General features: G+C 56.3%; 1 protein-coding gene across 1 annotated transcript in view; it reads right to left on the reverse strand.

Annotated features, from left to right (window-relative positions):
• SF3B3 (splicing factor 3b subunit 3) overlaps positions 1 to 11,376 on the reverse strand; it is a 59,990-nt gene that overhangs the window by 18,093 nt on the left and 30,521 nt on the right. Inside the window, exons 14-17 of the mRNA XM_068166591.1 lie at positions 9,631 to 9,786; positions 8,758 to 8,901; positions 7,114 to 7,236; positions 1,567 to 1,721 (exon numbers count right to left, since the gene is read on the reverse strand). Coding sequence (XP_068022692.1) covers positions 1,567 to 1,721; positions 7,114 to 7,236; positions 8,758 to 8,901; positions 9,631 to 9,786 — 578 coding nt within the window. The remainder of the gene's footprint in view (positions 1 to 1,566; positions 1,722 to 7,113; positions 7,237 to 8,757; positions 8,902 to 9,630; positions 9,787 to 11,376) is intronic.

Genomic DNA, 11,376 nt, shown 5'->3' on the forward strand with positions numbered 1-11,376 from the left:
TGCCAGGTTGGACTTGGTGATCCTTGAGGTCTCTTCCAACCTTAGTGATGCTGTGATACAAGCAGCACCTTTCTGAGGGCCACCAGCAGCGTGTGGGGACCACACCACACGAGTCTGCAGGCGACACAGGCCGGGACACGAAATCAAAAGCTCCTCACAGGCACTCGGGTTGAAAGAGGAGCATGAAGGAGGCCAGGCCAAGGCTTTTCTTCCTGTGACTTGCCAGCTGAAATCCCAGCTCTGCTGGCATCTGGGGAGCTACAAGCCACAAGGCTCTCCCAGAAAGAATGCCTCCTTCAGAAAGCCCTGAATGCTGGAAGGTGCCAGTGAGGGCTGCTGTGAAACGGGTGCCTGTTCCAGCGCATAAAGCAGAGCTGCTGAATCTGGGTGCCCCTATTCTTCACCACTGCTGCCTTTTGCTCCCTAAGCTTTGCACTGGGAAAAGGCCACAGCTGCAGCCCTTTCATGCCTCTGGTTCCTCTAAATCACGTGGCCAGCTCAGCCCACGAGCCCCCAGATGCTAACCCCGCAGCGGGTCTGTGTTTATGGGAAGCTTCCCTCGCTGAGGAGCGGAGAGCTTCAGGGTCCTGGGCAGCTGGATTAGTACTTCCACAAAATCAGAAGGGCTCCTTGCTGTGTTTTCCCTCAGCAGAACCATCCCTGCATCCCACTGGACTTCTAAAAATATCACAGCAGGGTTTAGGTTGGAAGGGACCTCAGAGATCAGCCAGTTCCAACCCCCACCCTGCCACGGGCATGGACGCCTCCCCCCCACCAGCCCAAAACTGCTCAAGGTCTCATCCAGCCTGGTCCTGATCACCTCCAGGCAAGGGGCAGCCACAGCCTCCCTGGGCAGCCTGTGCCAGGCTCTCCCCAGCCTCCCTGCTAACAATCTCTTGAGAGAATCACTGAGGCTGGAAAAGACCTCTGAGATCACTGAATCCCAGCCTGACCTAACACCAGCACATCAGCTCAACCCTGCTCCAGCTGCCACATCCAAGCTTCTCCTGAAGACCTCCAGGAAGGGCAACTCCACCACCTCCCTGGGCACTCCATCCCAGTGCCCACTCAGCCCTCCTGTGAGGAAGTGCTTCCTAACCCCCAGCCTCAGCCCTTTCCCTCAGCAGAAAGTGCTTCCTAACCCCCAGCCTCAGCCCTTGCCCTCATCAGAAAGTGCTTCCTAACCCCCAGCCTCAGCCCTTTCCATCAGCCTCCTCCACCCTGAGCCTCCTCCTCTCCACTCTCAGTCTCCTCTCTCCCAGCTCCAAGCCATTCTCCCTGCTCCTGGCACTCCCAGCCCTTGGCCAAAGTCCCTCCCCAGCTCTCCTGGAGCCCCTTACAGGTACTGAAAAGCTGCTCAAAGGTCTCCCTGAAGCCTTCCCTTCTCCATCCCAAGTGTTTCCATCAAATCATTACCTGCCATCAAATAACCTCACCCCCAGCACCCTTAACTCTTCAGGTTTAAATCACTTTACCTCTTCCCTTTTGAATGCCCACTGAGAACTCCCCACCCCTCTCCCTGCCACCCCGGCCCAGGAGCATTCACCTTGCCCCAGGGGTCCTTACCTCAGTGTGTTTGTGGAGATGGCTACAATGCCTTCTGGGCACTGCTCAGAAGCAAAGCCAGATGCAAACTCCAGGGTCTCATAAGAGAGGGGGGTCAGGTGGAAGCGGGACTGGTAGGAGTAACTGAGCCAGGATCGGCTCGACATGGCCAGCACCTGGGAGAGAGAGAGAGAGACAACAAATCCAGGGGGGCTGGGGACACAGCCAAGCTCCTGCTCACACCAGGAGTCTGCAGAGGAGGAGGCTCCACAACCTCCATCAGCAAGAATAACCTTTCTAGGCTCCCCAGTTCAAGAGACACAGATGCTGAGAGGCCTGGAGCAGCTCTGTGAGGAGCAAAGGCTGAGAGCCTGCAGAAGAGCAGCCCCAGAGGGCAGCTGAGCAATGCTTGGCAGGAGCTAAAGGAGCTATGGGGGACAAGAGGCTGAGGCCAGGCTCTGCTCAGGGGTGCCCAGGGACAGACCAAGGATCAATGGGCACAAACTGGAACCCAGCAGGTTCCATCTGAACAGGAGGAGAAACTTCTTTACTGTGAAGGATGCAGGTGCCCTGGAGTAGGTAGCTCAGAGAGGTTGTGGAGCCTCCTCCTCTGAAGAGCTTCCAACCCCCCTGGCCATTGTGCTCCTGGGCAAGCTGCTGTGGGTGCCCTGCTGGAGCAGGGGAGGGTTGGACTGAATGATCTCCAGAGGTCCCTTGCACCCCTCACCAGGCTGTAACCATTCTGTCAACGAGTGGCTGTGCAGTGCTGGACTCCTGCCCCCAACCAGTGGCTGTGCAGTGTTGGACTCATTAGGCCACACCTCAAGTACTGTGTCCAGTTCTGGGCCCCTCAGTTTAGGAAGGAGGTTGAGCTGCTGGAAGGTATCCAGAGAAGGGCAACAAAGCTGGGGAGGGGTTTGGAACACAGCCCTGTGAGGAGAGGCTGAGGGAGCTGGGGTTGCTTAGCCTGGGAAGGAGGAGACTCAGGGGTGACCTTATTGCTGTCTACAACTACCTGAAGGGAGGTTGTAGACAGGCAGAGGTTGGTCTCTTCTCCCAGGCACCCAGCACCAGAACAAGAGGACACAGTCTCAAGCTGTGCCAGGGGAGGTTCAGGCTGGAGGTTAGGAGGAAGTTCTACACAGAGAGAGTGATTGCCCATTGGAATGGGCTGCCCGGGGAGGTGGTGGAGTCCCCATCACTGGAGGTGTTCAGGAGGAGACTTGATGGGGTGCTTGGTGCCATGGTTGAGTTGATTAGGTGGTGTTAGATGATAGGTTGGACTTGATGATCTTGAAGGTCTCTTCCAACCTGGTTTATTCTATTCTATTCATGAGTGGCTATTCTATTCATTCAGTGCTGGGCTCCTCCCCCCCTTGCTACAGCTGAACCCTTGCAGGAGGACTGCACCCAGCAGCCCAGAGCACACCTCCAGAGGTGGTTTTATCTGGAAGCAGCACATGGCACAGAGGAGCTTCAGAGAGCTAGCAAGACAAGGAAGGCTCAAACTAAGGCACAATAAAAACTGATATCTGTAAAAGCCAAGAGCAACAAATACTTTCATGTATCTCTTTTTAACTCCCCCCTCCCCCTTTCTTTTCAAACAATAATCTTTTCTGATGGAAACAGCTCTCTGAAAACAAACATTAGCTGCTGTGTCACAATCCAAGTGCTTTCTGTGGCACTGTGCTTCAAATAAGCAGCCTATTTTCCCAGCAAGTGAAAGGAAATAGAAGGCAGCAGATGGACTTCTGAACTCTTCACTTAGGCAGAGCAGAACAGAAGAGAATAGAACTAATCAGGTTGGAAGAGACCTTTGAGCTCATCCAGTCCAACTTATCCCCCAGCACCATCTGATCAACTCAACCATGGCACCAAGGGCCTCAGCCAGGCTCTTCCTAAACACCTCCAGGGATGGGGACTCCCTGGGCAGTCTGGCCCCAGCCTCTTGCCCCCCACAGCTCCTTTAGTTCTTGCTAAGCATTGCTCAGATCCCCTCTGGGGCTGCTCTTCTCCAGGCTCTCAGCCCCAGGGCTCTCAGCCTTTACAGAGCTGCTCCAGGCCCCTCAGCAGCTTTGCAGCCTCTGCTGGACTCTCTCCAGTAATTCCCTGTCTCTCTTGAGCTGAGGAGGTCAGAAGGACTGGACCCATTACTGCAGATGTGGCTTTAGGGGCAGCCTGCTCCAGGGCTCCAGCACCCTCACAGTGGAATGGAATGGACCAGGTTGGAAGAGACCTTTGAGATCATCAAGTCCAACCTATCACCCAACACCATCTGATCAACTCAACCATGGCACCAAGCACCTCATTCAGCCTCTTCCTAAACACCTCCAGGGATGGTGACTCCCTGGGCAGCACATCCCAAGGGCCAATCTCTCTGTCTATGAAGAACTTCTACCTAACATCCAGCCTAAACCTCCCCTGGCACAGCTTGAGACTGTGTCCTCTTGTTCTGGTGCTGCTTGCCTGGGAGAAGAGCCCAACCCCCACCTGGCTCCAACCTCCCTGCAGGGTAAATCAATGGCAGTGCAGCCTTACTCCCTGCCTGAGTGGCAGGAGCTGGAATGTCAGTCAGAGGTTACCTCCAGCCCACCACTGACTGGCCACAAGTAGGCTGTCCCAAGGACATCCTCTGCAGGATGAGAGGAAACAGCCTGAGGCTGCACCAGAGGTTTGGGTTGGATACTAGGAGAGATTTCTTCACTGGAACAGTGGTTTAAGTCCCAGGCCAGGCTGCCCAGGAATCCCCACCCCTGGAGGGGTTTCAAAGCTGTGCAGATGTGGTGCTGAGGGACATGGTGTACTGGTGGCCTGGCAGTGCTGGGTTCACAGTGGCACTCAAGGGTCTTTAAAGTCTCTTCCAACCTCAAAGATTCTATGATGGTTTCTCTCCCCATGCTGTGAGCCAAGGACCCAAGCTTAGGCCACCCCAGCATCAAAGCACTCAGCTGCCCTGCAAGCACTCTGTGCTAGAGCTGCAGAGCACACCTCAGCTCCAAGCTCCAGCTGGCAGACTGGCACCAGCAGGCTGAAGAGCCTGAGCCAGAGTGAATCAATTAAAGCAGAGCTGGGAGTGCCAGATCCAGCCCCCAAGGCTGACCAGCAGGATTTCTCAACTCCTGAAGGTGTCATCCAAAAAATGAGGCAAGCAGGGGGTGGCTGATCTCCCCAGTGCCACATCAGAAGGGCTGGAAATGGCACTCCTGATGACACACATTCTTCCCTCCGTGCCAAAGCCTGCAACTATCTCCCTGGAATGATACACAGCAGCCAGCCAACAAGATCAGGAGACAACCAGCAGCTGCAGCAAGCAGCCAGAGGGGAAAGAAGAGCTCTGTCCTGGGCACTAAAGGCTGGCAAGATGAAGTTATTGCAGTGATCTCCAAGGCCAAGCAGCTGCCTCTGACCTTTCCCAGCACACTGCAAACACAGCCTGAGGGTCAGGTGAGTTCTAGCTGGAAGAAAGCAGGGCAGTCCTGCAAGCTGCTTCCTCAGAAGTAAGGGGAGCAGCAGCCAAGAACAAGGCTGCTTGTGACAATGAGCTGTGAGCCAGGGGGTGATCTGCTGGAGGGTAGAGAGGCTCTGCAGAGGGACCTTGCCAGGCTGGGCAGATGGGCAGAGGCCAAGGGCAGGAGATTGAACACATCCAAGTGCCAGGGGCTGCACATTGGCCACAGCAACCCCAGGCAGTGCTACAGGCTGGGGGCAGAGTGGCTGAGAGCAGCCAGGCAGAGAGGGACCTGGGGGTACTGGTGGATGGTAGGCTGAACATGAGCCTGCAGTGTGCCCAGGTAGCCAGGAGAGCCAATGGCATCCTGGCCTGCATCAAGAACAGTGTGGCCAGCAGGAGCAGGGAGCTCATTGTGCCCCTGTACACTGCACTGGTTAGGCCACAGCTTGAGTCCTGAGTCCAGCTCTGGGATCCTCAGTTTAGGAAGGAGGTTGAGCTGCTGGAAGGTGTCCAGAGAAGGGCAACAAAGTTGGGGAGGGGTTTGGAGCACAGCCCTGTGAGGAGAGGCTGAGGGAGCTGGGGTTGCTTAGCCTGGAGAAGAGGAGGCTCAGGGGAGACCTTATTGCTGTCTACAACTACCTGAAGGGAGGTTGTAGCCAGGCAGAGGTTGGTCTCTTCTCCCAGGCACCCAGCACCAGAACAAGAGGACACAGTCTCAGGCTGCACCAGGGGAGGTTCAGGCTGGAGGTCAGGGGGAAGTTCTACACAGAGAGAGTGATTGCCCATTGGGATGTGCTGCCCAGGGAGGTGGTGGAGTCACCATCACTGGAGGTGTTCAGGAGGAGACTTGATGGGGTGCTTGGTGCCATGGGTTAGTTGATTAGGTGGTGTTGGATGATCGGTTGGACTCGATGATCTTGAGGGTCTCTTCCAACCTGGTCTATTCTATTCTATTACAGAGCCATGGAATCACAGAGTGGTAGGGGTTGGAAGGGACCTCTGGAGGCCAGCCCCTCCTGCCAAAGCAGGGTCACCCAGGGCAGCACAGCAATGCATCCAACACAGGTTTGGCATCTTCAGAGGAGAAGACTCCACAGCCTCTCTGGGCAGCCTGCTCCAGGGCTCCAGCAGCCTCACACCAAAGAAGTTGGAAGTTCCTGGGTTTCAGTTTGTGCCCTCTGCCCCTTGCCCTATCACTGGGCACCAGTGGAAGGAGATTGGCCCCTTCTCCCTGACACCCACCCTTAAGGCACTGATCACATCTCAGCCTCCTCCAGGCTGAACAGCCCCAGGGCTCTAAGCCTTTGCTGTTCACAGAGATGTTCTATTCCCTCACACATCCCTGTAGCTTCTGAAGGGACTCTCTCCAGTTGTTCCCTGTCTCTTTTGAACTGGGAAGCCCAGAATCAGACCAAATACTCCAGATGTGGCTTTGCTAGGCCAGAGCAGAGGAGGAGGACAACCTCCTTTGACCTGCTGGCCACACTCTTCTGAATGCACCCCGGGAAACCCTTGGCCCTCTTGGCCACAAGGGTGCAATCCAAGGGGCAAGGGGCATGCCAACCATCAGGAAGTCATTCAACTTCCCACCCTTACCCACAGGGTTCTGCTTGGCTGGAAGGATGCTTGCCCACCCACAAGAAAGGGAAGTGGGCTGCTGAGGGAGTGCAGGCCCAGGAGAGCTCCTCTCACTCACTGCCTCCAGGGCATGGTTTGAAGCTAGAGCACAGCAGATTTCGACTGGATGTTAGGACCCACTCCTGCCCCAGCAGGGGCTAGGGACACTGGAACAGACTGCCCAGGGAGGTGGTTGAGGCCCCTTCCCTGGAGATAATCAAGGAGAGGCTCAAGGAGGCCCTGGGCAGCCTGCTCTAGTTGGGGATGTCCCTGCTGAGTGCAGGATGAGCTTTGGAGCTCCCTTCCAGCCTGGCTGATTCGTCACACGAAAGCCTCGAAAAGACCTCCCGAGCTCATCCAATCCAACCATCAGGAGGTCATCCAACTTCCCCCTCTCACCCAGAGGGTCCTGCTGTGCTGCCAAGATGCTTGCCCACCCACAAGAAAGGGAAGTGGGCTGCTGAGGGAGTGCAGGCCCCAGGAGAGCTCCCCTGACTTACCGCCTCCTGGCCTTGCATGCGGACGCGGAAGAGCTTGACGGGCCGGGAGCCGAGGTACCTGGTCCTGGTGTCCGACAGGTCGCCCGTCACAGGGTCCAGGACGGTCCGCAGCAGGACACCGTTCTGCACCCCAAGCAAAGCACAACAGTTAGCTCAGGAAGAAGCAGCTAAGAGCTCTTGAGGGCACAGCAGCTCTTTCTGAAGAGCCAGGTGGTTTGCTCCTGGGAGAAGTCCCTCCCACAGCCACCCCGCTGCCGCGGCTGAACCGCTCTGTCCGTAGCCGGCGGAGCTCCTGCGGGACAGGAGGGAGCTGCCGTCAAGCCAAACAAATCAACCAATCTCCTCCAAAACAAACAAACAAGAGATGGGACACCAAGAAGCCTGGTGCCTCAGGCAAGCCCAAGGGTTGATTCCAGGCTTTTTATCCCTCCTGGTGCAAAGCATGCAGCTGCAAAGTTGGGGCTGCTCAGAAAAGAGGCTGCCCTCAAACCTGAGGCCTGGGGAAGAGCCTGGAGAGCTCTGCTTGTCCCGGAGCTGTCCAAACAACAGGGCTTGGGTCAAGGATCAGAGAGCCAGGACTGGACAGAAGAGAAAGCTGCCCAAAAGAGGAGCTATCAAAGCAGAGCCTGGGGCTGTGGGCAGCTGCTTCTCTGATACTCTTGCCCCAAGGGCAGTTTCTAAGCAGCTGCACAACAACATTTCATAGAGTGACTCACAGGGTGCTTTAGGCTGGAAGGGACCTTGAAAGCTCAGCCAGTCCAACCTCCCCCCTGAACTCAGCAGGGACATCTGCAACCACAGCAGGTTGTTCAGAGCCCCAGATCTGACCTGGAATGGGTCACCTACCACCTCTCCAGGCAGCACAGGCCAGAGTTTTCCCACTCTCAGCATCAAACATTTCTTCCCTCTCTCCGGTCTGAATCTCCCTCAGTTCAAACCAGCACCCTCATGTCCTGTCACAACAGCTCCTGCTCCAAAGTCTGTCCCCAGCTTCCTGAAAGACCACTAGAAGGTCTCCCTGGAGCCTTCTCTTCTCCAGGCTGAGCAACCCCAACTCTCCCTCAGCCTGGCCTCACAGCAGAGGGCTTCCAGACCTCCAATCACTGCTCCAACAGGTCTCAGTCTGTGCTGTGATGAGGACTCCAGAGCTGCCCCAGCACTGCAGTGGGGGCCTCAGCAGAGCACAGCAGAGGGGCAGAATCCCCTCCCTGCCCCTGCTGCCCACAGCCCAGGACACAGCAGCACTCAGTGGCAGCTCATTTCCCGCTTTGAACCCTCCAGCACCCCAAAGTCTTTCTCCTCAGGCCTGCTCTCCAGTTCTTCATTCCCAGCCTGGATTGGTACCAAGGATTGCCCCAACTCAGGTGCAGGAACCTTGCCCTTGACCTTGTTGAACTTTTCACCTAGAAAACTGAAGAACTTAACTAGAAGGTGAGAAGCCTAACTTGTCCTCTATGAAGCCTGGCACAAAATGTGTTTTGATGCACCTAAGCCTAGGAAAGCACAGAGGAGTTTGCACCTCTGCTCAGCCAGACACTGAATTCCCCAATCAAGGAGTCAAGGCTGGGAAGGCTTTGTGTTGTGCTGCTGCCTTCCAAGTGACTGCTCACCCAGAAAGGCCTGTCAGAAGCAGGCAGCTCTCACCTGCAGGCCAATGTTCAGATAGAGGAAGCCAATGGAGCCTCTCTCCCCCAGCTCATCCTGCTTCTCCGTGCCTCCCATCTCCACGATGCAGAGCGACTCGGGCTGGGCAGGCAGAGCCTGCATGCTCAGGGGTTGCAGGCAGTCCTGGGGGAGACAGAAAAGAGGTGCCACCAGTCAGCAAGGCTTGGCAGGGCAAGAGGGGATCCATCCCCTACCTAAAGGAGCTTAAAGATGCCCCTGTGCATCTCCAAACAAACATTCAGCACAGGAACAACAACAAACACCCAGACCCTGCCTCTGTGGATTTTGGTCGGTGGTTGCAACCCTGGGGTCTGAGGAAGAGAAATTGGATCCTTCCAAACTGCTCTGGCCACAGGCTGTAGCTATGAGAGGCCTGAGCAAAGTTTGTGGTCCTTCAGGCATCCTCTGAACACCCATCTGCTGCTGGGAGAGAAATAATCATGCTGGTTTCATAGTATCAGTCAGGGTGGGAAGGGACCACAAGGATCAGCCAGTTCTAACCCCCCTGCCATGGGCAGGGACACCCCACACTAGATCAGCCTGGCCAGACCCTGTCCCACAGTGCCATGGCCACAGGTTTCTTCAACCCCTCCAGCCATGGGGACTCCACTACTTCCCTGGGCAGCCTGACCACTCTGGCAGCAAAGCCATTTTCCCTCCTCTCCAACCTAAGCCTCCCCTGGCACCACTTCAGGCCATTTCCCCCTCCTTTTACCACCTGATCCCGGGGGAGAAGAACCCAACTCCCACCTCACTGCAACGGCCTTTCAGGTTCCAGTGCCTGAGGCCTCTTGCAGCAAAGTCATTTCAGGGGCAAGCCAGAAGCAGAGGCAGCAGCAGGGAGCCACTCACCGAAGGGTCGAGGGAGATGATCCGGACGGTGTTGTCCACCAGCCCCACAGCGAGGAAGCGGGAGCGCTGCTCCCCGGGGGGCACGTTGGCCAGGCTCATGCACACCACGTCAGCTGACATCTCCTTCCTCTCTGTGTACTCATTCAGCTGCCCTGACTGCAGACAGAAGGCACAGGAGGGCTGCTAAGGAGCCAGCAGCAGGCCAAGCCAGCACCCAGCTGCAACTCCACACCTCCTGTTGGAAGCTCTGTGGGTTTTCCTTTAGGACCTTTAGTCCTTGGTGGCTGTGGGGCAGGCTGTGGAAGTGGTCTGCCTGGACTGCAGCAAGGCCTCTGACACCGTCCCCCACAGCAAACTGCTGGCTAAGCTGTCAGCTCGTGGCTTGGACCACTACACTCTGTGCTGGGTTAGGAACTGGCTGGAGGGCTGAGCCCAGAGAGTGGTGGTGAATGGTGCCACAGCCAGCTGGCAGCCAGGCACCAGTGGTGTGCCCCAGGGAGCAGTGCTGGGCCCCAGCCTGATCAATATCTTCATTGATGATCTGGAGGAGGGGATGGAGTCAGTCATCAGCAAATCTGCAGCTGACAGCAAGCTGGGAGCAGATGTTGGTCAGTTAGAGGGCAGAAGGGCTCTGCAGAAGGACCTTGCCAGGCTGGGCAGGTGGGCAGAGGCCAACAGGATGGCATTCAACAAGTCCAAGTGCCAGGGGCTGCACTTTGGCCACAGCAACCCCAGGCAGAGCTCCAGGCTGGGGGCAGAGTGGCTGAGAGCTGCCAAACAGAGAGGGAGCTGGGGGTGCTGATTGACAGCTGCCTGAATATGAGCCAGCAGTGTGCCCAGCTGGCCAAGAGGGCCAATGGCATCTTGGCCTGCATTAGGAATAGTGTGGCCAGCAGGAGCAGGGAACTCATTGTGCACTGTACTCTGCTTTGGCTAGGCCACACCTTGAGCCCTGTGTCCAGTTCTGGGCCCCTCAGTTTAAGAAGGACATTGAAACACTTGAAGGTGTCCAGGGAAGGGCAACAAGGCTGGGGAGAGACCTTGAGCACAGCCCTGTGAGGAGAGGCTGAGGGAGCTGGGGTTGTTTAGCCTGGAGAAGAGGAGGCTCAGGGGTGACCTCATTGCCCTCTACAACTACCTGAAAGGTGGCTGTAACCAGGAGGGGGTTGGTCTCTTCTCCCAGGCTAGCAGCACCAGAACAAGAGGACACAGTCTCAAGCTGTGCCAGGGGAGGTGACTCCCCACCTGGTTCCAGCCTCCTTTCAGAGAGCTGTAGAGAGCAATGTGGTCTCCCCTAGGCCTCCTCTTTTCCAGGCTAAACAATCTCAGTTCCCTCAGCGGCTCCTCACCAAACTTGTTCACCAGACCCTTCACCTACCTATCCTACCCCTCAGCTACTACTGGAAGAACAAGAAGTAGGATCAATAAGTAATTTCCTGTCAATTATGACCAGTAGAGGTTTTAATTAGCCATTAAATCATTTAACTCAGAGTCCAGCTTTGGTCTGGCTGTTCTAAAAGGGAAGCTTCACTACAGAACCCTTTACACAGAGTCACAGAGTGCCAGGGGCTGGAAGGGTCCTCCACAGATCATCCAATCCAACCCCCCTGCCAGAACAGGGTCACCCAGAGCAGGGCACACAGCAACACATCCAGGTGGGCCTTGAGTATCTCCACAGAGGGAGACTCCACAACCCACCCTGGGCAGCCTGCTCCGGGCCCCTGTCACCCTCAGAGGGGAAAAATT

This window comes from Melanerpes formicivorus, unplaced genomic scaffold, assembly GCF_026170545.1.
Source record: "Melanerpes formicivorus ecotype bairdi unplaced genomic scaffold, bMelFor1.0.p_v2 SCAF_102, whole genome shotgun sequence".
NCBI classification, from domain to species: Eukaryota; Metazoa; Chordata; class Aves; order Piciformes; family Picidae; genus Melanerpes; species Melanerpes formicivorus.